At 28.6% G+C, this 26171-nt stretch overlaps 3 protein-coding genes across 6 annotated transcripts in view; 1 reads left to right on the forward strand and 2 right to left on the reverse strand.

The window, feature by feature from the left end:
• Positions 1-23842, reverse strand: part of LOC108326534 (S-formylglutathione hydrolase) — a 29648-nt gene extending 5806 nt beyond the window's left edge. Inside the window, exons 1-3 of the mRNA XM_017560094.2 lie at positions 23766-23842; positions 9287-9350; positions 82-244 (exon numbers count right to left, since the gene is read on the reverse strand). Coding sequence (XP_017415583.2) covers positions 82-244; positions 9287-9309 — 186 coding nt within the window. The 5' untranslated portion in view covers positions 9310-9350; positions 23766-23842. The remainder of the gene's footprint in view (positions 1-81; positions 245-9286; positions 9351-23765) is intronic.
• LOC108325417 (uncharacterized) lies at positions 172-24921 on the reverse strand. 4 transcript variants are annotated; one of them, XM_052875254.1, is made up of 5 exons: positions 24762-24921; positions 23980-24172; positions 23766-23886; positions 9287-9350; positions 172-244 (listed from the first exon to the last, which is right to left on the reverse strand). In XM_052875254.1, the coding sequence occupies exons 2-4, from the start codon at positions 24154-24156 to the stop codon at positions 9337-9339; spliced, it is 312 nt and encodes a 103-aa protein (XP_052731214.1). In that variant the 5' UTR covers positions 24157-24172; positions 24762-24921; the 3' UTR covers positions 172-244; positions 9287-9336. The 4 variants fall into 4 exon arrangements, with proteins under 4 accessions (XP_052731214.1, XP_052731213.1, XP_052731212.1 ...); XM_052875253.1 differs by lacking the exons at positions 172-244; positions 9287-9350 and adding an exon at positions 5794-5846; XM_052875252.1 differs by lacking the exons at positions 172-244; positions 9287-9350; positions 24762-24921 and adding exons at positions 18878-19115; positions 24662-24755.
• On the forward strand, positions 3016-9623 carry LOC108324152 (probable glycerol-3-phosphate dehydrogenase [NAD(+)] 1, cytosolic). The gene is made up of 5 exons (XM_017557001.2): positions 3016-4584; positions 5575-5796; positions 8230-8477; positions 8851-8990; positions 9317-9623. Exons 1-5 carry the CDS (start codon positions 3927-3929, stop codon positions 9441-9443), a joined length of 1395 nt encoding a protein of 464 aa, XP_017412490.1. The 5' UTR covers positions 3016-3926; the 3' UTR covers positions 9444-9623.
• Positions 24922-26171: the final 1250 nt, after the last annotated feature.

Raw genomic sequence — 26171 nt, forward strand, 5'->3', positions numbered from 1 at the left:
TGAAAGCATAACAACACGATGAAATGAAGAAAGTGTGAGAGGTTGAATTGGAATGAGAAAAGGGAAAATTGAGGAACTCACTGGGAATTTGTGAGAGGGGGAAGGAGAAGGAGGGAAGTAGATGTGGAAGTTCATGGAGCAGCCGAGTGTGGGACTGAAATGCTTGAACCTCTTGTTGTAGCCTCCGAACATCTTGCCACTGCTGATCTCGCTCGGCTTCGTCTCCATCGCTCGATTCTGATTACTGCACTCACACAGAGGAAGTTGGGTTTGGGTGGTGAGGAAAAATCTCTCATGACATTGAGCTTTTATAGGCCTAATTTCCAATGTAATTCATGCCACCTTTCATGAGATGATAATTGGGTAACACATAGGCCCAAACTAAAAAAAACATTAGAAAAAAAAAACGTGATCTATATTTAAGATTGGATTGTAATTTTTAAGTTTAGATATGAGCTAATAATCCATTTAAATAAATATAAAATTGAAAAGTGTACAAAAGATTGCTAGCTATGAAAAACAACAAAAGGTGTTACATAAGGTCTATATACATAGTAACAATAACAAACAAACTATAAATTGTAGCAATTAATAGCATATTTAAAAAATACATCAATTAAAGCTATAAAAGTAATATACAACAATAAACATTGGCCAAATGTATCAAGACAACTCCACTAAGTCTATAAAAATATCTCTAAAATATGATTACTAATGTATGTGTTAATACATTTTTCTTCTTCTGATTTTGCTACAAAAGTAAGTTTCTCCGTGAAAAACTCATGTGTAATTATACTTTAACAATTAAAAAATGTATAAATGTTGACCTTACACGTTCTCCATATGTAGTTTGTTTTGATAAATAACTTCATTTCTTCAACTTCTTTTTCTATACGTAATTCATTATAAAAAAATTAACAACAAAATTAATTAAATACATTTGTAGACATTATAAAATTAATACATCCACTCTAAAGAGAAAATATCCATATTGATTACATACAAATATAAATATAAATAACACCCATTGAGATCCATTCATATTTTTTTTAATTATTAAAACATCTATTTAAGTAATAAAAAAATATTTTTACTATTTTATTTATTCTTTAGTATTTTTTTTAGAGTGACAGAAAGTTCTTTCAAAGATATCACAAAGTTTTTGTAATTTTGACATGGACTAATATTGTAAGTGGTAATTAAGTAGAGTAGTACATGACTTCATAACTTAATTATTGTATACTCACATAAAATAAAATATTACATTTTACATAAATATAAAATTTAAAAAATAAATATTATTTATACACAGTTATCAATGTTTGTCTCATCATAATTTGGGCCGAATTTGGTTATCCCTTCTTACTTAGCACATGATTTCAAGAACTAAGAAATTCTTTTATGCTTAGTTGGTAAGAAAAATTTCTTACAAGGAAGCATGTCACATGGAGCATGAATAGCTATTTATTCTTAGTTTCGTTTCAGCATTCTCTCTCCCAATGATTCCATTTATTCAGGAAAACAAATGAAGGTTATTATACTTATTAGTCAGATGATTATCAAGTGATGGTAGATTATGTGATAAATAACTATCTCCTAAATATATATGAAAAAAAAATTAAGGAAAAACATTTACAATTTAAAAGGCTTTAAGTAGTATGAATTTGAGGATAAATTCTCTTCAAGAAGAAGTATGATAGAAAATTATCTTTTGAACATATATGAAAAGAATTTGAGTAAAAAGATTTATAATTCAAAAAATCTATGACAATGTCAAATATCAAAACACTTCTTCTTGAATCTTATAATGTTTCATGAATGACAAAACTTAAATAACATAAATATCATAAAACAATTGAAGAATAATTTAGAAAATTAAATAAATTATAAATCTTTAGTGTGGGATTGTTTCATCATGTGAAGCTATCCTAAACTCTATTAACCCTTCATGCTCACGTAGAGGATAATGGTTAGTTTGTGAGAGTGACAGAAGCTTTTGTCATAAGGACGACCATAGGGTTCTAATGACTCTGTCATAGACTAACCTTGTGAGTAGTAGTTCGATAGAACAATGTATTATTACCACAGATGTATGATTTCACAAGTATGATTCAAGTGTACGTATTCATATAAATTGAGATTAGAAAAATCTGATTTCATGTATGAATGTGTGAAAGAAATTTAACATGTTGTTAAGTGTTTTGGTACTATTTATATTTTCAACTAGCTTACCTTCTGTGTGTATCTAGATGATTTAATTGTTTATGAAAACTCTTTTGCACATTAACTTATCCTGTGTTTTCTTTTAGTGTGAGCATATCATGGATATGTACTAAAACATTTATGATAAAAGATGATGATGCTACACAATATTCTTTTTTTATTGTCTAGAATTTTTCTTTAATTACTTTAGATATATTTTATTATTATGATTATTTTTTTAGATAATTATATTAGTATCATGTATTTATATATATATATATATATATATTAAAATTGTTTATTAATTTTATAATATTTTATTTTATAATTGCAAATTGTTAAATTGGAAGATTACATTAACCAACTTTTTTAATATCTTTTATCACTTGATATGACACATTCCATTTGAAAAATAAATGTAATATTTTTATGTTAAAAAATTAATTTAGCAAATTTATACAGTAAATAATATTATGAATACATATTTAAAAGTAATAATAACACAAATATATAAATAAAAAATATAAAAATGAAAAAGTTGGAAAACGAAATTACTAAAATCTAAAATCTACCAAATAGATGTAAGAAAAACTCAATTATTGTATACTCACATAAAATAAAATATTACATTTACATAAATATAAAATTTTAAAAATAAATATTATTTATATACAGTTATCATTGTTTGTCTCATCATAATTTGTGCCGAATTTGGTCATCCCTGCTTACTTAGCACATGTTTTCAAGAAACTAAGAAATTCTTTTATGCTTAGTTTGTAAGAAAAATTTCTTACTGAGTACCAAGGAAGCATGTCACATGGAGCATGAACAGCAAAAGTCATCTCATATTAATGAACCACCGAGGGAAGTTGGCAACAGTTTCAAACCTTAAATGCATGCCTATAGGTTTCAACCATATACACCTTCATTATAATTTATACTACACCCTCTTTTCTCTTTATCTTTCTTACCTCTTGCTTTCTGTTTATGGCATGACCAAATGTAAACAAGCTGCTTGTGCTTTTCACTTCCGTTAGTGGTTTTCACTTCTTATGCCCAACTTCACTTACATTTTTGGTGCAATATTATTTCGCACCTAATTTTTGTTTGTTGTGTCCTTTGTTCAACCCTTTGGTTGAATAAACATAACTGTTATTCCCACGGAAAAGTTAAGGGTATTTTGTATTCTGCTTTGTTTTTTACTGGTTGTGGCTGCGTTCTTAGCTGGGTAGATAAACAACTCAAGACGGAGAAAACAAAGTTACATTAGTGTTTGCATTTTGTATTTTTGTTTTTTGCCTCTGGATTTTGGGCATGTGAGCTGTCTAGAAAGCCAAAAGGGGCATCTTTTTAGTGGTCATTGTATGATATATTTCATTCATTCTTCTATTTCAACTAAAGTTTGGGAGTGGAGAATTTTTGTCCGAAAATCTGAAAATGAGTTAGTTTTTTATCCACGAAGATCCACCAGAAAGATTTGATTTTGCAGTTTATTTTACGTCTTAGCGGTAACACAAACCTCTGATCAAAAGGGTCAAATTGGGTAGTTGAGTTAGAGGAATGTGAAGGGCCTAAGATTTAGGGGGGTCATATAGGATTCTGTGATGTGTTTAGTTTATCTATGGGTATAAAACCTGGAATAGAAAGAAGTCACCTTTTGAAAAGTTCATAGAACTAGAAGCAAATAAAGTGTTGAGATTTCATTTCAAGGCTTGTGTTTATGCATGGTGGGAAGCATCATGGAAGTAGTTAGTAATGAGTACTCAAATGGCTCTGTTCAGGCCTGCAATGGTTCAGAGGAGAAGCTTGATGATCTTCGCAGCCTTGTTGGGAAGGCTGATGGTGATCCTTTGAGAATTGTGAGTGTTGGTGCTGGTGCTTGGGGCAGTGTTTTTGCTGCTTTGTTGCAAGATACTTTTGGCCAATTCCGTGATAAGGTGCAAATCAGGATATGGAGAAGGCCAGGAAAGACAGTTGATAGAGCAACAGCAAAACACCTCTTTGAAGTTATCAACTCCAGGGAGGATGTGTTGAGAAGGTTGATCAGGCGTTGTGCTTATCTGAAATATGTTGAGGCCAGGCTTGGTGATAGGACTCTTCTAGCTGATGAGATTCTGAAAGATGGATTTTGTTTGAATATGATAGATACACCACTTTGTCCATTGAAGGTGGTCACAAACTTGCAAGAAGCTGTTTGGGATGCTGATATTGTGGTTAATGGTTTGCCTTCAACAGAAACAAGGGAGATTTTTGAAGAGATAAGTAAATATTGGAAGGAGAGAATCACAGTGCCTGTGATAATCTCTTTGGCAAAGGGTATAGAGGCTGCATTGGAGCCTGTTCCCCATATTATAACTCCCACAAAAATGATTAACCAAGCAAGTAAGATTTTTCTTCTTATTATCATGAGTTATCTTTTCTCCATTCTTGTGGCTTCTTTGTTATACTTAAAAGGCAATCTTTTTCTCATGCACTTTATACAATAGAAGAAGTAAAGGAATTCCACCAAGATTTTAAATTGCATTTGCCTGCAATTTTGATAATCACTATACAACTGCAAACTGCAACTTAAAACCTTGGGTTGCATGAGCTCTAATATAGCTTTAACTTTTTACTTTTGTATTAAAGATATCATTATATAATTAATAGATGGTTGGTTTTGTATCTTTTTTTATTATCAGTCTGGTCGGGTGTGGTAGGAGTTAGAAAACATCTGTCTTTCAGAACAGGATGATAACTCTGTAAAGCATTGAGGACACTTTTATGTGTCAATGTTCTGGACTCATTGATATCTCCCTTTTGTAACATTTCTCATATAGTCACATCCACCGATTTTTGGTATATATGGCATACTACTTCTTGAATAACTTTTCATCTTTTGACCAGTACAGCTAGAGAAGAAGTCTAGCCAAAGAAACTTCCGCAACATTCTTGTGAGTTTTATTGGTGGAGACAATGTTGTTTATTTTGAATGAATGTCAAACTCAACCTTCCTCACCCACTCCTAGCAAGTTCAATTCACTTAAAGTTCTCATTCATATTTAGGTATACTACAGATCAAGGACAATAAAGTGAAGCAATTAATCTTGATTCAGAAATTAACAGCAGAAAATGTGATAAATGCATACAAAATATATTATGAAGTTGTTTACATTTCAAACTTGATAACTCTGTACTTATCCTATAAAGTTTGCAACACACTTTATAGGAGGAAATCTATATAAAATTTGATAATCCACTGGCTAGGTACTGCTATTTGTTATCTATAATTTATTTACATCATGCCAACCAATGGAAACTAGTAACTTGGTAGTTTATCTATTTTATCTACCCTCATTTTCAGTTGTTTACAATTTATATATACTTTGACAGCTGGAGTGCCAATGGAGAATATACTTTATCTAGGTGGTCCAAATATTGCCGCAGAAATCTACAACAAGGAGTATGCCAATGCTCGAATATGTGGAGCTGATAAATGGAGGAAACCTCTGGCGAAGTTTCTACGACAACCTCATTTTATTGTCTGGGACAACAGTGACCTTGTCACCCATGAAGTCATGGGTGGCTTGAAAAATGTCTATGCTATTGGTGCAGGTAAGCTTCAAATTAGATTGAGATTGTTTGGACAAACTTTTCCCTAAAAACTTTCAGAAAGGAAAGTAAAAGGAAAAAAAATTAAATAAGCGTTTGCATGAGCTAAAGTTAGTTTAGGCATAAGTTAATTTGTAGAAACTGTTATATATTCTCTAAATTTATAATTTTAACTTGTGCATAAGCTAACTTTATCTTACAGTAGAAGTGATTATGGAGAAACTTGTATAAACATGTCTTTAATAACATAAGCTTTATGGTTAATGTGAAACTCGTCGAGTTTTGTTTGCCATGACTTTTATTTGTTACAAATAGTTGCAACATTTGAAGATAACCACCCTTTGTGATACCTAATTCTAGTTTTTCAGTTTTCACCCCCAATTTTCGTTCTGAAGGCTATTCAAGCATTACAATGTGCTAAAATATAACTTTGATTAATGACTATAGGAGAAATGAACAGAAGAAAGAAAACTGGTTGGGAAACATACCCAATTCAAATAAGGGCTTAAGGGCTTTGTCATTGGTCAATTTGATTAAATATGACATTACCCTTTTTCTTATGATCGTTTTCTCCTTGGATGTGCTAGTTGTGTAGTTGGCTTAAGTCAATTTCACTTGTTGATTTGCTTCCTTTTTCCTGACATTGTATTCAACTTTACCTTTTTCACATTCCAAATGTCCGAGCTCCATATTTGCTGTTGTTTGGACCAAATCTCATTAATTCTGTTTCTCCTGGGAGTACTGGCTTGGTCTCAGTACTGACTCCAAGCTACTATGCTAAGAATCTTAGTGTCTTGTGTACAAATCAAAGTTTAACCTTACCAAAATTATACAACAAACTATAAAGTTTATCTAGTACATAGTGTAGTGAATGAGGGTTATTCTACTACCTAACCAATATACTTTCATAAGTTTTGAGAAAGTAAACTACTAATTATCAAGGGTAATTGGAGATAAGGTTCTTATATCAAAGACTGATTAAGGAATTAATCTTCACCATAAGACATACACAGAAGAATATATACAAGTTCAAATAAAATTCAACTGATAATAACTGGGTTAAGTAATGTCTGTGTCGAGATCCAAAACCCTATCTTACCACAAGGAAAGATTTAGTAAGATCAATCCTACTCTTTATGGATCATGAGATTAAATCCTAAAGTTTTCTCTCCATTGTGAAAGAGTTTATCTTCTTGTTGGATGGCTCTCTAAACTATCCCCGAAGAAATATATGTTTTTCTTTGCTTATAGATGTCTATTTATGCATAATATGTTTCGTGTCAGAGTCCTTTAGCAAAGATCAGGTTTCTGTTGTTGGTGGTTCATGCCTAAAATGGTGCCCTGATGTGAAGCCAAAATCAAATACTTGAATTGGAAAAAGCCCTTAATTAGCACAGTCATGCCTTGGACACTTGTTTACATTGTAATTACAAGATTTCCTCTGAAGTGAACACACCGAGTTAGGGGCATGCACTTTTGAGAGAATTCTGTAACTATGCCTTAAGTAGGCTAATGGAACAACCTCATTTTTTATACACCAATTTTTACACTCATCTCACGCGTCTCTTTTCCTTTCCTTTCCTATCGCATCACCCCCATCAAATACATCATTTTTTTCTCTTTCTGGTTCTATGTCTCTCCTCCTTCCTAAGGTGTATACACTATAAAAGATAAGAAGCCTTCATTTTTCTGATTGAAAATAAGGTGTAGTCATGTCATGCAGCAGCAACTATATGAGAAATGTTACAAACTCCATACATACGAAGGCTTCACTTTTCTGATTGAAAACATTGTGTAGTCGTGTCATGCAGTGGGAAACTACATAGTCATGCAACACAAACTGCATAGCCATGCAGCAGAAACTACAAAGCCATGTACTTTTGACTCTGAATTTTGACCTCAAAATAACAGCTTTAGTTTCTGTGGTATGCTTGAAAGTCTTAGGGATGGACTCATCTATTTGCATATCTATATTCATGGAACTAACATTACTCTTCTGTTAAATAAAACAAAAGAAGCACATTCAATGTGATATTACTGCAACCTATCAAGTAATTTCATAGCTCTGCAACTATACGGTATCTAATGGTTATGAACTTCTTAAGAAGTCATAACAGAAGAGTTACTTTTATTGCAGTTTTTACCAAAATTGGATTTCTCATGTTCGCAAAGTGTGATTGATTCTCCCAATGGCAAGTGCCTAGATCAATCCATTAATAACTCACCTTTGTTATTTTTGGTAATAATACACTTTTGATCTTCAGTGTTTTGGGTGTCAATGCCATTGCTTGTTGTCTTCCTTTTGATTAGTATTGCTGTAGCAAATGGAAAATGGGAATTTTTTACTGTGATAATAGCATCCCCCTTATTCATTTCCATAGCTTGCATTAACTTTGATTGACAATCTTTACTATATATTGTCCTTATTATTGTCAGGTATGGTAGCAGCCCTTACCAATGAGAGTGCTACCAGCAAATCTGTATACTTTGCACACTGCACATCAGAGATGATATTTATCACTCACTTGTTGGCTGAAGGACCTGAGAAACTTGCAGGGCCATTATTGGCTGACACTTATGTGACTTTACTAAAAGGTCGTAATGCATGGTATGGCCAGATGCTAGCTAAGGGTGAATTAAGCCCAGACATGGGTGACAGCATCAGTGGCAAAGGAATGATTCAGGTATGTTGTGTATTTTTCCCCTTGGTTTGTTCCAAACACATACTCTGAATTCCTTAACTGTTCTAATTGCACCTTGTAATGTACTAATAGTATTATAATATGCATTAAAAAGTGAATATTATGAACAAATGCTATAATTCCACTTTCAGTAATTTTAGATGTAGTTTAGTGGAACTTTTGTATGTTATACCACCCAACAAACTTAATTAGAATAAGCTCTGAAACTATCTTAAAGTAATGGAATTAAACTTAACATAATTGTCCCTCAAATGCTTTGTTACATAAGTTGTGGATTTTCTTAGTTTGTACACAGCATTTCATACTCATTGAAATTTTCTGATTTAAAAAATATGGTTGCTGTTTATATTTGTAGGGTGTTTCGGCAGTGGAGGCCTTTTTTGAACTTTTGAGCCATTCAAGCCTGAATGTGTTGCACCCAGAAGAAAACAAACCGGTTGCTCCTGTTGAACTTTGCCCCATTCTGAAGACACTTTATAAAATACTGATATCCAGGTAATTCATTTCTTGCAACCATTGCATGCCTCTTCACACATAAAAGATGATAAAATAATTTCTGCTTATTAGAGCTATAAAAGTAGAGGTTAATTATAACTTAATTACTTGGTTAATTATGTACATGTTTTCCACTAAATAACCTTTAACTGGTTAATTATGTAAATATTTTCTACTTATTAGAGAAATTACTCAATTACTTGCATATATTAGACTAAGTAAAGAAATGAAAATTGTACATAAACTAAAGTATATAAGGGCTGAATGCACCTTAGCTATGCCACAAGTTTCTTTACCTTGCTACTGATGCATTTTGCATTTCTCAGGGAACACTCTTCATCAGAAGCTATTCTCCAAGCCCTGAGAGATGAAAATCAGAATGATCCCCGTGAACGCATTGAGATTGCACAAAGCCATGCTTTCTACATGCCTTCACTTCTTGGACAATCATGATTATTTTTTTACCTTGCCAAAATTATCCATTTGTGTGGGGGATTTCTCAATGTTTTAATTCTATGCATACCATTTCACGAATTCTTGTTTATGGCTTAGAATGCAGCATTTTATGATGGATTTTGCAATTCATACAAGTATAGTGAATTTGAATCTCTTATGGTTTTCATTGTTTCCTAATTCGCCAATTCGGTTTCCATGTACTAAGCTCATCACTTTTTTTTTCTTCTGTTAATAGTCTAACATGCTCATCTAAATGTAATTAAATAAGATATATGTTAATATAATATTGTGATGGCTTTCTATGTCAATTAAAAAAGACTTTTTATGTGTGTTCCAAAATCGACATAAATATATTTTGTATTAAAAGTTTCCATTTTTTTAGGCTGGTTTTGGAACAAACAACTTAGAATCTTTTTCAAATTTTCTATGAAACCCTAATTTCATCAGTGGTAGGTGGACTTCATAAACCTTTCATAACTGTGACATGTTTTGATTGCATCAATGGAAAACAACATCGATTCCATTCCAAAGAAGAGTAATTGGAGAACAACACAACAATTGGAACTTGTTCATGTAGATATATATGGTCCTATCACTCTGACATCCAACAGTAATAAGAAGTACATTTTGCTATTTATTGATGATTATAGTAGAAAATCATGGGTATATTCTTTTAAATGCTTAAAGAATAAGGTTGAGACGGAAGCTGAAATGTCTATTTAGTTCATAGAGGAGGATAATTCAATTTAAATGAGTTCAATGAAATTTGCAAGCACAATGAGATTAAGAGACTATAACAACTGTTTGTACTCTGTAATAGAATGGTGCTGCTGAAAGGAAAAAGCAAACTATGATGATCATGGTTTATTCCTTGTTTGAGAAAAATATTCCCAACACTTTTTGGGGAATTGGACTGTCTATGTCTTGAATTGGCGTCTTACATTGGTAATCAAGGATTTAACACCAAAAGAGGCATGGAATGGAATAAAACTTACAATTGATCACTTTCGAATCTTTAGGTGCATAGCTCATGTTCATGTTCTAGAAACAAGGAGGACTAAACTTTATAATAGAAGTATTACTTATGTATTGTTGGGTGTTAGTCAGGAATCCAAGAGTTACAAATTGTTTGATCTAATTGCTAAAAAGATTGTTGTTAGTAAAGTTATGATTTTTGAGGAAGAGAAGTAATGGAATTGGGGAAAAAACAAATTGTGTCAGATTTGGCATGGGATGATGGTGAAAGTATAGATAGGGTTGTGAAAATGAAGAAAATATTAATGTTGAGACAAGACAAATTCGTGAATAAGGACTTGACGAAGAAGTGGACAATTTTAATGAGGATGAAGAAAAAGTAAGAGGATTAATAAATTTAATAAGAGACGAAGAATACCTAAATAAAAGTATACTCTTTTTATTTTAATTGATGAACTTATACTATATAAATAGTTGATTATCTTAAAAGAAAAATAATCTATAATTGTACTGTCTAAATATTTACAATATAAATAACATATAAAAGTTAAAGATGATGTTAATTAGTTTCTATTCTTAAGTATTTCGGTAAAATTGTGATCATAACCTCATAAATCATTGAATTAGACTAAAATTTTTACAAAATATTATTGAAATATTGTTTTTCTTCTCACTATGATTGGTAAGATTTACAATTGGAAGTTTATACTAAAAGAAATAATTCCTGCATTTTAATGTAAAAGTTAAGTCTTTACATACTATCTAATTCTGAGTTGCCTTGATAAACATTTTATTCTCACTTTGTTAACCACTGGATCAGAATGAAATTTTTTATCTAGAGTTCTTAAGACATAATACTTCATTTTGGCCGTCAAGATTTCCATTTAGAAGTTTGTGGTTAGAGAAATTATTTTATGGCACCACCTATGTCTGGATTTTGAGTTACTTCAATAAAAATTAGATTCCAACTTTATTAATCATTAATCGAGCTCAAACTTTTCCAGTTTGTTCTTAAGATATTACTCATCACTCTAATTTATCGGATTTATATTACATTAATGTATCATGTTAATGTGTTCATAAATTTTAAATATTAATATTATCAAATTTCAAGAATGCATAAAATATAGAAAAGTAGTTAAACATGTAACTTAGCATTTTTAGGTCATGAAGATGAATACATATTTTATAATGTTGTGAAATAACTTGTGAATATACAATGCATGATATGTGAATGAACATTAAAAAAGAATATTAAAATATTAATGTAATAGTAATATAAACTTCTATAAATTGATACTTGAGAGAAAAGAAATGGAAATATTTTTACTTCTTTCCTGGTTGCATAATGTTTCCATTTAAAAAATAAATTAATAAAGAAATTATTAATCAAATTTTAAAATAGGTGGGAGTGACTTAATCTATTGAACAATAAAATTTAGTATGGACAAGTTATTTTAAGGTAGAGAAATTTATCTCAGCTCTATTCTTATTTTTATTTTTATATTTATTGTTATGGTTATTTATTTTATTTAGTAAGTGTTTATAAGCTCATTTTTTATTTATTATTTTGAATTATTTAATTTATTTAGTGAGATATTTATAACCTTATTTTTATTTTTATTTATTATTCTATTTATTTAACATATTTAGTGAAAGGTTCATAATTTATTTATTTATTATTTTAATTTATTTGGTGGGATGGTATTTATATTTATTATTTTGTTTCTTTAATTTATTTAGTAAGGTTATCATAATATCAAATTTTTATTTTTATTTATTAATTTATTTAGTGAAGTATTTATAACTTCATTTTTATTTATATTTATTATTATGGTTATTTAATTTATGTAGTGAGTATTCATTTTATTTTTATTATATTTATTTAATTTATTTAGTGAAGTGTTTATAACCTCACTATCAATAATCTCACTTTAATTTATATTTATTAGTTTGTTATAATTTATTTAGTGAGTTGTTTAAACCTCATTTTATTTATATTTATTATTCTATTTATTTATTTTCTTTACTTAGGTGTTCGTAACCTCTTTTTTATTTACACTGTTTATTTAATTGATTTAGTGAAATATTCATTACTTCATTTTTATTTTTATTTATTATTTGGTTTATTTGGTTTATTTTATTTATTATTTGGTTTATTTTATTTATTTGGTGAGGTGTTCATATCCTTATTTTTATTTATACTTTAATTTATTTAATTTATTTAAGTGAAGTGTTCATGACCTATTTTTATTTTTTATTTAATTTAATTAATTTAATGAGGTGATCATAACTTCATTTTTTTATACCTTTAACTATATTATTTTTTTAATTTAATTATTTTTTTATATGCATTGTTTTATTTTATTATTTAATAATTATTTTGAAATATTATATATGTCAGGCCTCGTTTTAAGCACCCCAAACCCCACCTGTTTAATCATAATTAAATGCACCAAAACCCTGCTCATATGCATTAAAAACGCACTTAGAAAACCCTTTGAGCGGACCCCAGGTGTCAATAAAAGAGAATCAGAAAATTAGTTAGTAGGATACAGGTGTCAGCAGAAGAACGAACGTTCGTTTTTAAACAAAACAGAACCTTCTGAAATCCGCGTCACTCTTCTGCATGCACCTTCTTCTTCCCAAAATCCTGACTTTCCATTTCTCCTCCTTCTCTCTAGAATACTCACCCTTCTCTCTACTGTAACTCATCCCTCCTTCCTCCGATCCCATTTCAGAAACCGTAGAAGTACTCCCGACGCCGTAAGCTTCATTTTGGACCGAACAGTTTCAGAGTCTGAAGTTGGTAAGTTCTCTTCTTCGTCGAACGTTCTTCTTTCCCATGCAAAGCCAAATTCTGGTTGCATGAAGGGTTAAATTCTAAGTATTTCTTGATTTTTATGGTTAGATTTAGTTGGAAGAATTAAGTGATCCTTGAGGGTAGAAAGCTGTAAGCGGGCGAACCAAAAACCTTGAGTTTAGGACGTTCACCACTGATTCAGGTAAGGGAAGCTTATTAAGTTTAATTCTTGTGTATGTGTTGAGCTGTATGAAAGTTATGTGAGTTGTATGAAGCATGATTTGGTGATATTTGATTTTTGGTATATGATTACGATTATGAGTTGATGTATGAGAAAAATGAAATGGACTATGATATGAGTATTTGAAAGTATGAAAGTTTATGTTGAGAATTTAGTATAATGTAATGACACTGTAAATGTGAATTTTCCTATGATAATGAACGTTCGTCATTGAATGGTCCTTGAACGTTCGTCATTGAATGGTCCTTGACCGTTCAGTGCTGTAGTAAACTTCTTTGAATGGATTTCTTTCATTTGGAAAGATCTCTAGTTGAGGACGAACGCCCTCTTGTATTAAGTGCTACGTTTGAGCGTTCGGCCAAACGTAGATACCCTAAGTGCTGTGTGAGGAATTGAGAAGCTTGAAAATATACATTCGGACACTTAGTCATTTTGTTAAAAAATGTAACTTTACCATCTCGCCATATATAAATCCCTCTTTTATAATTTTGAATCAGCGATGGGTCTCGACCCAAAGCGTTCGTTATGAGTGGCGCTCGGTCTTATACCGAACGCTCGTCCTTGTATTCGATTACCCAACGGGTGGAAATAGCGTTCGTCCATAATTCAGTAATTCCGTATACTACGTCCGGTCATTGACTGGCAGTCAGTTTATATAATGAAATTATTTCCGGTATAGTCATTCAATCGTCTTGAGGTATTTTTATCCATTTGGATTCGGCCTAGGGCCTTTGTACTTAAATTATTCTGAGTATTGATCGGATCGTTCTAGAGTCAATTCATTCAACTGATTCGAGTGGTAATGACGCTCGTCATTCGATATGTGTCGGTCTTATTCTATTCTGAAATGAAGATTTCCCGGTTTCGGTTTTAATGTTCGTCCTCGTTATGAAGAGGGCTGAACGCTCGTTATTTTAAGTAACTGGAACGGATTATGAAAATGATAGTAAAGTGAAAAGTTATAAAGAATGAACGGTATAAGAAATGAAATTATGGTTGTGGATTTTGAACGAGCGTTCTAGGTAGGAACGACTCTTGGATGAAAGTTGAGATTTGTAAAGTATGAAGGTGGCAAGCTTAGCTGGCGGTTCATCCTGATATTCCGTGAGTGCTCGTTCTCAAGTAGAGAGGAGTATGTCATGTGTGGGAATGGCAGGAGGTCCTAGTCCATAACTGTAACTTGGACGGAACGGACTAACCTCAGGTAGTAATTGATGAGAATTCCAATTACTCCACCTGGGTGCACGAACGTCGTAGCTACACAGAATTCATACAGTCCGGACAATCAGTCTAGTATCAGGAATTGGTGGAGTTAGAGAATTGATTGCATTATATGTTTGGGAATTATTTGATATGTTGATGTACTATGAAATGTATGCGATTACTTGAATTAAATTCAATAAGCTTACCCTGTGTTTCTTTGTGTTGTCTTGTTGTACGTCCGTCTTGTCTTGCAATGATCATCCGTGTGGATGTGAGCAGATGGAGAGGCGCTGCTTGAAGAGGCGCTCGTTAACGAAATCTTTGAGGAAGAAAACCTCGTTGAGGTTGAGGTGAAGGCCGAACAGTAGTGCGTTCGGTTATCTGTTAGCTTAGATAGACTAGCGTACTGTTTTTAGTACGACCCTTCCCCTTTTGATTAAAATTGACCGTTCGGTAATTCTGTTTGTAAACCGTTCGGTCAGGTTTACTTAGGTCGATCGTTATTATTTGTACTTAACCTCTTGTAAGGCCGTTCGGCCAAAACCTTATTTCTGGTTTAGTATTAAGACTGATTTGGTTTATCATTAATGTAATTAATTCGATTATATGGTGTTTACTGTATTTTTGGGATGTTACAATATATATATATATATATATATATATATATATATATATATATATATATATATATATATATATATATATATATATATATATATATATATATATATATATATATATATATATATATATATATATATGGGGTTTGCTAACGCGCTTACATCTGATTTTTAGTTGGTACATTTTAGTAATGTGTAACAGATTTTAGTAGACAAAAATACCCTTTCTCTGTCATCCCTACTATAGGCCCAATTGAAAAAATGAGAAATATTTGTCATTAAACAATTTGTCTTTATAATAAGAGTTGAGTCATTGACATACCTTTAGACAGAAGTTTATTCAAGATCTCTTCAATTTCACCATTTTCACTAACCTCTCTAATTTCATCAACTGCATATGTTGAATCATCATCTTTAAAAAAACCCTCCAGGCCAATTACCAATTCCTTCGGATGTCATTATGCTTGTGAAAATTACATAAAGTTATATACTACAAAAATTATAAAATGAAAACTTATTATAAAATCATTTTTTGTATGAAATTGTTTAATAATGAGTGTTTCTGATTTTTCTAAGCCAATTAATTAGATAAAATTAGATAAGACAAAAACTATAAAATGAAAACTCATTATAAAATCATTTTTTGTAAGATTGTTTAACAGCCAGTGTTTGTGATTTTTTTCAGACTACCATAGGATGAGAGAGAAAATGTTGGAGTGAGAGAGATAAAAGAGAAAAAGTTGAGAGGAATGAGGGAGGTAAGCAAGGGTTTGGGTTTTTTTTTTTTAGTTTTGAGAATGAAAATTATTAAAATACCCTTAACTTTAAAACTTAGAATCCATGATATATATAAGGGTATTTTTTCTACTAAAATCTGATACACGTTGTTAAAATGTACCAACTAAAAAAAAAAAAGGCGCGTTAGCAACCCATATATATATATATATATATATGATAAATATGATTAGATAATTGTAGTGGAAGGTTAAACGGATTTAAATATGTAGTATTAGCTCATTTGTCTAGTCACTATAACGTTTATTATGATAAAGGAAAATTAGTAAAATATAAACCGTTTTTATTATATTGATATGATATGAATTCTATAAATTAAGTTGATGATAATGTTATATGTATTATGTTTTAATGTCAATAGCTTATCTTTTGTATTTTTGTGATTATGGTTATGATTGTTTTAATGTCAATAGCTTATCTTTGTATTTTATTTTAATGTCAATACTTTAATTTTTACGTATTCTTAAACTTTTATTAATTGTATTTTTATGCTAATAAAAAATACAATAATATTTCACTTAGAAAAATATATATTAATTAATTAAAATTAAATCATCTTTTAGTCAATAATATAGTTTCCATCCAACAAAGACATAATAAAACTTTCATTACCATCTTAACACAAAATAATATCAAGTATCTTTTAGAATAAAATTACTAGAAGATTAATATAATATTTTTTTTATTTTTACAGTTTTATATTACTATATTAATTCTAGAATATGATATGATTTTTAAATTTTAATAAATTAACATATGATTACTAAAAATTTTCTTTTTTCTTTCAATTATAATATCTAGCCAAGTCTTTATTTATATACAATTCAAATTTATTCTTGAAAATAGATGAACTTCTTTCTTGATTAATAATTAATTTGATAATAATTTATTCATATTCAATTAACATTGAAATATTAAATGTTCAATATCAAAATATAATAAATTACATGTTAATTTTCATATAATTTAAAGATTTTTTTTAAAATTCCATTGAAAACTCAAAAATAATATTAATCATTAGAAATTCTTTTTAAAGTCAGTTTAATGATCATATATCTATAATATTGTTTATATATGTAATTTAAAAAAGTAAAATCTTTTAATCTTTATCTTATAAACACCCCTGAACATATTGATCTGTCTGAATTATTTTTATAATATTTATTATAATAACAAAGTCTTTACTTTTAAGTAATGACCTTTTCAATAAATAAAACAATAAAATAAATAATAATAAACACAACTTTATTATTATTATTAAAATGATGGATTTAATTTGAAACATACCTAAAATCCAACTGTAATTAATAAAATATACTTTTATTATATATTTTCAAAATATTTATATATTCAAATCTAAACAAACTCATAATTAAAGAATATAGTCGTAAAAGAGGGTTTCACCTTCCAATAACATCTAAATAATATTAGACTTATGAGATAAATAAAACACAGAACCTTTTTATACTATAAAAGAATATATCTAAAACACATGCTTTACATATACGTGCATTCACATCTTTTATGATAATAAAATATATTTAAAATATTGTTATTATGATTATAATTATAAAATTAAAATATTTTATCATTTTATTTATTTTGTTAGTAATTTTATAATTAAATAATTATTAAGTTTAGAAAATGTTTAAAATTAATAAAAAACGATTAAATTTAAAGAGATGATCACTTAAAATGATAAAATAAATATTTTAATTTTAAAAAAAACTTGTATTTAAAGAATAAAATTGAAAAATAAATAAATACACTAAAAAAAGATTTTTTTTATATAATATAGGTATAAATTATAATAGATTATATAAATAATAATATTGCGACTATTTTGTAGCAACAATATATGGTGATACAAGAAACCATTGTGTGTCTGATCCAATACAGTGATAGTCATAAATCATATTTATATAGAAAAAAAAATTATCTTTTATTATGATCATGTCTTTTTTGTAATGTCGTGGAATATCTGCAGATTTATTTTTTCTTCATAAATTTCTTGATCACCAAGTTGTCATCCATGTAACGTTGAGCTTAGAGTTATCAATTTTGGTCTAAAGTACTATTTCTATCTCTTGAGAAACCAAATGAAGATGTTTAAGAGATAATATTGTGTTACAACAACTCTCTGTTTTTTAAACTTTTATCACTCAAGTAAGATTTTGAAAAATCTATTACACAACAGAGTATTATAACACTCAAACAATATAATGTTGTGTATCATTGTTTAAATGATTCGCTTGTAATTCAAGTGAGAATGAGAATAAATTAATTAATTTTCACAATGAAGATATACCTCAAGCATGGATAAGACGCTAAAATAATAAAACTATCAAATAGCATTGTTGAAGTTTGAATAAGAAAAATTTAGTAAACTCTATCTTTTTTTTTTTCTTCTAAACAATGAAGGTAACTCAAGGCGATCAGATGCATACCAAACTTTTCTTTCTTTCTAAAGAATGAAGGTCAAACATACATATATATATATACATATATATATATATATATACATATATATATATATATATATACATATATATATATATATATATATATATATATATATATATATATATATATATATATATGTTTGTTAACCTAAGAAATGTGTTTCTTTTTAGTTGGTACACTTTTAACACAGTGTTTCAGTTAACAAAAATACTTATATATATTATGGATTTTAAATTTTAAGGTTAAGGGTATTTGAATAATTTTCATTTTCAAAACTAAAACAAACAAGAAACCCTCAAATCCTTATTCACCTCTCTCTCACCCATCGTTCCTCTTAACTATTTCTCTTTCATTTCTCTCACTCCAAACTTCTCTTTGTCATTCCTATATTAGCCTCAATCCATCAATTGTCGTCTCTCAACCAATAATGACCTAACCATCGGTTAGACAAGCAACCCAATGCCCCCACAGCAACCAACAATCATAACAATAACCGCGACGCGCTAGCAGCTTGCTCACTAATCCGACAACGCCCGTCACCATAATCCACGAACACCCCATCAACGTCCCTACGACGATCGACGACCAACGAAATGTTATATTAGACTTGTTATCTAGTATATGTACAATCCTATTTAGAATGCAAATTGAAATTATTGAAATTTGTTATCCATTTAATTTATTGAAAGTATGAGTAATTCTTAACACAAAACACATGTGATTCAAATATATGTTAATGAGTACTTTCACAATTTTGGGCTTATTGCTAATTTTATTGAAATTTGTTATCCATTTAGTTTATTGAAAGTATGAGTAATTCTTGACACAAAACACATGTGATTCAAATATATGTTAATAAGTACTTTCACAATTTTGGCCTTATTGCTAATTTTTTTCATGTAAAAAGGAAGTGTAATAAAGTAACGACTACAAATTTGGCTTTTAGCGGTAAAAGATTATTAAAAAATAATCATCCAAAATAATTAGTACATTCTAAAGTTTTTTATATTTTTAGAAAATTATTTAATATTAGAGTTGATAATGTGTTTTGGTTATGGAATCAATGAGATTTCTCTTCTCCATCGTCATTCTTCAATAACACTCGAATAACATGTCTACATAGTATCCCAGAAAATTTAAATTCTTTACAAAAACAATGAATTGAATTTTTTTCCTTTATCAAACTTTCGAAACGACCTTCTTCAAGTTTAGTATGATGTCACACCGAGTAAAAGTCATTGTTAACGACAATTGTTGCATATTTCGTAAATAACTCAATTTCATGTTGAAGCAACTCAAAAGCATATGGTGTGAGTATGGATACCACATGTACCTCGATTGGAAAACTCGTTTTCTTTAAAGGATTATGATACTTTTGATGCATTCTCGCATCTATTCCAGCTTGATTTCTAATGTTGATTATAAAAAACTTGATTCACAAAGTCCACTAAACTTGATTTAACATCCAAGAATCTTTTAATATATGAATTTATAGATTCTGAATGTTTGGTCATCATCCCAGCAAAAAAGAATTCTTTCAAATAGGCTAAGGCCCAAAATTGACAATGAGAATATAATGCCTCAATGTACTAGTTATTATTTACACGAAGCGTTCAACCATCAAATTCCATTGTCGTTCAAAATCACTTGCACATTCTAAATTATATAACCTATAAAACTCATTTTTGAAGTCCATATTTTGTACCCAAAAGTAAAGAAAACCAAGTTGGCAACTTTGTCGCAATATGCCATATACAAAAAACATGCTTTGTATTTGGCAATTGTTGAAACAACTTCTTTAAGTGCATGGTCTTGATCAATCAGAATTGTTTGTGGACATTTTCCTTTGACAAAGAGTACAAAACTCTTTCATAATTTTTATTATTTGATATATTTTCAGAGTTTTGTACGCTTTGTCAAAGAAAATACAAACAATTTTAACTTATCAAGACCATACACTTAAAGGAACTGTTTTAACGGAATTACCAAATACAAAGCATGCTTTTGTATATGGCATATTGGGATAAAGTTGCCAACTTGATTTTTCCTTTTGGGTACAAAATATAACTACTTCAAAATTGAGTTTATAAGTTATATAATTTAAAATGTGCAAGTGATTTTAAACGACAATAGGATTTGATGGTTGGACGTTCTCATGTAAGTAATAACATTTGCATATTGAGACATTATATTCTCATCGTCAATTTGGACTTTAGTCTATTTGAAAGAATTTTGTTTTCACTAAGAAGACGATAACCAAATGTTTAGAATCTATAAATTTATATATTAAGTTATTCTTGGATGTTAAAACGAGTTTGGTAGATTTTGTGAATCAAGTAAGAATATATTATTGGTTGGTGCTAGAAGTTTTTTTTCTTCCTTTTGTATAATCAACTTATAAGGTTTTTATATTTCTTTTTTTTTAAGATTGGAGTTGTTGTAAACATTAAAAATTAAGTTGGAAAAAAGACGAGAATGCATCAAAAATATCATAATCCTAAAAACAAGTTTTCCAATAGAGGAACATGCTACATTCATATTCACACCATATATCTTTGAGTTACTTCAACATGAGATTGAGTTATCTATAAAATATGCAGCAAATATGATTGTTAACTCTTACATGATGTAACATCATACCAAACTGAATGGAGCTTATTTTAAAACTTGGATAAAGAAAAAAATTCAATTCATGGTTCTTGTAAAGAATTTGAATTTTCTGATATATTATATAAACATACTATTCAAATGTTATTGAAGAATGACTACTTTAGTATTCGAGAAGAATATTTTCCTTCTTATTAGAAAAGAGAAAACTCACTAATCCCATTGAGACTAATGTAAGGATGAAATAAAAAAATTAAAATGAGAAAAATGAAAAAGAAAAAATAAAAAGAAATAAGAAATGAAAGATGAATAAAAATTTGAAAATTATTGTTTTCTTTATTTTAGATTTGAAATAAAAATTATTCTAATATTTTTTATCTTAAAATTTAGAATCCATAATATGTGAAAATATTTTTGTTTACTAAAAATTTGGTTCACTATTTGATACACTATACTAAAGTATACCAACTAAAAACACACTTTTCCTATGTTAACAAACTCATATATATATATATATATATATATATATATATATATATATATATATATATATATATATATATATATATATATATAGAATTATTTAAATGATAATTATCTTAAAACTTTAAATATTTTTAAAAATATCGTATATTTACGGTATATTAAGAATGTTAATGAATATTATTCAAGATTGCCACTGATTATAAAAATAAGGTCTAATCCAATACATTCATGAATATCTAAATTATATATTTGGAAAAAATATTTATTCTTATTTTTTATATATAAATAAAATAGCAGTTTTTTTTTTCAAAACCATCTTAGTCTAGTGGACACAGTCTCCATTTTTTAGACCTTTATTTCATATTCACATTTATTGACACCTTGAGTACTATCAATTTTATATATTGTTATAGAATGAAAAAATTATAATAACAAACGAGATTTTATCATCATTATAAAAGAAATCTTTGAATTAATAATTGATTATGATAATATTTCAAATCAAAATATATACTCATATCTTAAATATATATCATAATGGATTGTAAAATATATTTAATTAAAATATTTACTCAGATATTAAATGTATATCATAAATAAAATAAATAATGAATAAGGCTTTCTGAAATATCCGCAGAAAAATCAGCATAATAATAACATATTTCTAGCATTGTTAGTTTACATGTATGATCACGTATTCATATATTTAATGTATTCATAGAACGTGATATTAATTTTTACTTTGATGCCACTCCTGGTAATTAGAATACCAAGGATTGAGAAATATGGTAACTGATATAAAGGATAACAAAAAATAAAAAGGATAAAATATAAATAGAATACTTAATTCATATTCACTGATAGTATAATATGCTAATGGTTACTAGAGCCATAGTTTTAAACTAGGTAGAACGACATGGGAAATTCCTATATGCTTAAAATTATATATCTATCAATACTACGCAATTACTGATAGCTATATGCTTCACATTCTTCATATGCTGCATTAGTTTTAGTTGAGTACATTTCTACTAACTCTGCCAACAATTTTAGTTGCTCCTTGGACTTTTTTCTTGAGGGGAGGATTGGGGTTGTTCTATGTAACTTCTAATTTTCAGGCTTAGAAATCTGAAGATCCAGTGTCCAACTGACATCAACAAAACTTTTAATTCTTTTTCTCCATTCGTAGTTCCGTTCTAATATGGGATGCCTGAGGTGTTAGACTACTATTTCGCAATATATGAAAGAATTGAGTATTGTTTTAGAAGGACATATCCCATGATTCCAAGTTTTACTTTCTTGTAGTTGAAGATAACATGAAGAATCAACCACTCAATAGTTAGAAAATTAATGAGTTTAGAGAATTTTGAGGTGTTAGTTAAATATAAACAGGGGAAGAAGAACAAGACAAGGGGATGCTCATTTTGGTGATTGACCATTAGTTTTTGTGAAAAAATGAAATTTGTTGTAAAAGAGAAACTCTTGGAAAAGAGTGTTTTTCTATTTTCAATATTTAGTTCCTACCATTCTTATCAATATAATAAAGTTAACATAATTTTCTATGCTCAATTTTTATGTGTCTCACCTTGATTAGGGAGTTAGTTGCTGTCAACCTTTTTTTCAATTAGCGAACAATGATTTAAATTGATTATTTGATTTAAATATTCAAAACACTCTCCCCATAAAACACCTAAAACTCCATCTGCAATCTTTTGTTTGACTGATGCTCAAGCAAATGAGTAATAGACTTGCAGTTGAATAATTGTTCTTGCCAAGTCAATGGTAAGACCTTATATATACATGCCTTCTGAAGTCAATAATAATAGTATATAGCAAAAATATTTTCTCTAAACATAAATGAATTGAAAACAGGTTTTTGTTTAGTCATTGAACAGAGACAAACCATTAATACCTAAAAAGAAGGAAAATGTATCATCAAGCAATGTGTGCCAATCACACTCCATTTGAATGACAAGTCTGAACAACCTACTGGACGAGAGTACCTTGGTATTTTTTCATGAAATTAATGGTCAACCAACTTAATCTATCACTTATTTATATCAAGTTCCTTGGAGAGAGCTTCTGAAACAGACCATTTATTTCTTCAGAACAAACGAGAAACTAACCTTCCAAAGTTGTCTGAAGAGGCAGAGAACTCTCAACTTCTTTGGCAGCGACAGTGGTGTTCCTTTCTTTGGCAGCGTCAGTGGTGTTCCTCTCTGCAACAGCCTTGGACATACCAAACATCTGAAATAAACCAAAAGCGCATAATATGTAGGTTAACAAGGAGGTGCACACAATGGACCAGATAAGAAAGCTTAGGTTCAACACAACACAAACCTTCTGAATTGTGTTCTTGAAGCAAGTTTTATGCTCATCCATAGAAGCATGAATAAACTCGTCAATGTGATCTTTCACGTCCTCCAAAAAAGTGGCTTCTTCATTCTTCTTCTTTCGACATGAAGTAACATTTGCAGCCAATGAAGGTTTTCCAGTGTCCCCTTTTGTGGAATCCATAGGATATGTTTGGCAACTGTAAAATTGAATATATTCCAATAATCAATTTTATAAAATCCAATATTAAAATTCTTCAAATAAATTTATAGAAAACTACTTTTAAGATAATCAATTTCATCTGAATGTACGAAAACCAACTTTTACATAAGAAAAGTGGAGTGAACGAAGCTAAGTAAAAAAATAAAAACTATTGAAAAAAATAAACTAAAAATAATTAGAATTAAGAAATTAACATATTTTTCAGATTCTGTTCTATACAGATTTAAACCATTATTCTTGAGATAGTTGATTTTAAAAATAATTTCAGACAAACATAGTTCAAGACCCAAAATATTCCAAGCAAAAGTCAGTCAGCATTATTAAAGGCCGTAAACTAATCAAGTAATGAACTTAGTTCCCAAAACACTCTGCTACTATGGTTAACCTAATTCTTATAAGCATAGGTTCCAAGTAATCATTTTCAATACAAGAGACAAAGAAAATAACATTGATTATAATGTAAAACCTTAGAACGACATACAGTCTCCAATAATTCTGAAAATGAAAATTGAAAAACAAAATGAAAGAAGGAAAGAATGAAATAGCTAATGATGGGGGGAGAGAACCTTCTTGGCGGAGCGCGCAGGTTTAACTAGCAGCTAAGTCGGTTGCGAGGAGAGAGAGTGATCGCGTTGTTGCTTGCAGAGAAAGAATGAGCAGCTTTAAAAGGAGAGACTAAGAGAGAGAGATGAAACAGGAGAAAACGGTGGGTTCAATGGATCTAGAATCATCTAAACTATGGTCGTTTTTACGGTTAAATATTAAAATGCAATTTTGCATTTAAAGTTTTCTTTCCAAATATATCTTTTTATTTTAAATTACCTAAATAAAATATTTTCATCTATCAAACTAAATCATTTTAGTATTAACGAGGGAAAACGTATGTAAGAATATATATATATATATATATATATATATATATATGATATATATATATTCTATTTCTTATTTCTATTTTTACCACATAAAAATAATATAATTATTATTTATATTTTAGGATGGAACGGAAATAAATTTCATTATTTCATTCTATGTTCGAAATAAAAGTTTATACTCATGGTTCATGGGTGAGAAACTTTTATTTTATTTTATTTCATCTCTGCTAGATAAATATATACATACATAAATATATACATACATAAATATATACATATATATATATATATATATATATATTTTGATTCAATATTAATTAATTAAATTTATTAAAGAACACAATATTATCAAATATTTAACATTTAAAGAATACATTAAATAACCAAAATTATATAAAATTTAAATCAAAACATTAAATACAATAAAATAAGTGAAAAAATTATAGAAATATTAATAAAATAAAATTGATAAAACTAAAATATATTTTTAAAAATTATAAAAAAATATTCAAATTTAAAAATATTTCTAATGTTTTTTATTTATCTTTTAGATTGTGATGAAATAGTTTTTTTATACACTAATAAAAATTATAATAAACTAATTAAATAAAATTAAGGATTAAACTAATAATAATTTAAATCTAAACATAGATTTTCATCAAATGAGATTGACATGAAATTATTATATTATAATAAATAAAAGGTTTATGTAGAATTTAAGTGATAAAATTAAATTTATAAAAATGAGTTAAAATTAAAAATAATTATAAAAAATAATTAAAACAATGTTTTATATAATAAAAAAATAAAAACGATCAAATGTAGGTCGTAAAAACATTTTACTATCAAGTAAAATTACATAAAAAAAAATACGTATAAGTAATAATAGGATAACATAAAAAGTATTTTTGAAATCTTATAAAAGTTTTCAATATAACATGTAGAACTAGTTGAAAAGTTAAAAAATAATAAAAATAGTTTTAACCAAAAAAGTATACAAATGAAACAAAAATTAATAATAAAAGAGATTAAAAATAATTTTTCAAAAATTATTTAATAAATAAAAGATTTACGTAATTAAACACTTGAAATTAAGATAAT

The sequence above is a fragment of the Vigna angularis genome, chromosome 3, assembly GCF_016808095.1.
Source record: "Vigna angularis cultivar LongXiaoDou No.4 chromosome 3, ASM1680809v1, whole genome shotgun sequence".
NCBI classification, from domain to species: domain Eukaryota; kingdom Viridiplantae; phylum Streptophyta; class Magnoliopsida; order Fabales; family Fabaceae; genus Vigna; species Vigna angularis.

Excerpts from the sequence above, each read along its gene's own strand:
- LOC108324152 (XM_017557001.2), top strand. The coding sequence starts at position 3,927 with ATGGTGGGAAGCATCATGGAAGTAGTTAGTAATGAGTACTCAAATGGC. Across the intron at positions 4,585-5,574 it reads AAAAATGATTAACCAAGCAA|CTGGAGTGCCAATGGAGAAT; the intron begins GTAAGATTTTTC and ends ATACTTTGACAG. Across the intron at positions 5,797-8,229 it reads TGTCTATGCTATTGGTGCAG|GTATGGTAGCAGCCCTTACC; the intron begins GTAAGCTTCAAA and ends TATTATTGTCAG.
- LOC108325417 (XM_052875252.1), bottom strand. The coding sequence starts at position 24,156 with ATGGATTCCACAAAAGGGGACACTGGAAAACCTTCATTGGCTGCAAAT. Across the intron at positions 23,887-23,979 it reads TCAAGAACACAATTCAGAAG|ATGTTTGGTATGTCCAAGGC; the intron begins GTTTGTGTTGTG and ends GGTTTATTTCAG. Across the intron at positions 19,116-23,765 it reads TCTTCAGACAACTTTGGAAG|GGACGTTGATGGGGTGTTCG; the intron begins GTTAGTTTCTCG and ends CGATCGTCGTAG.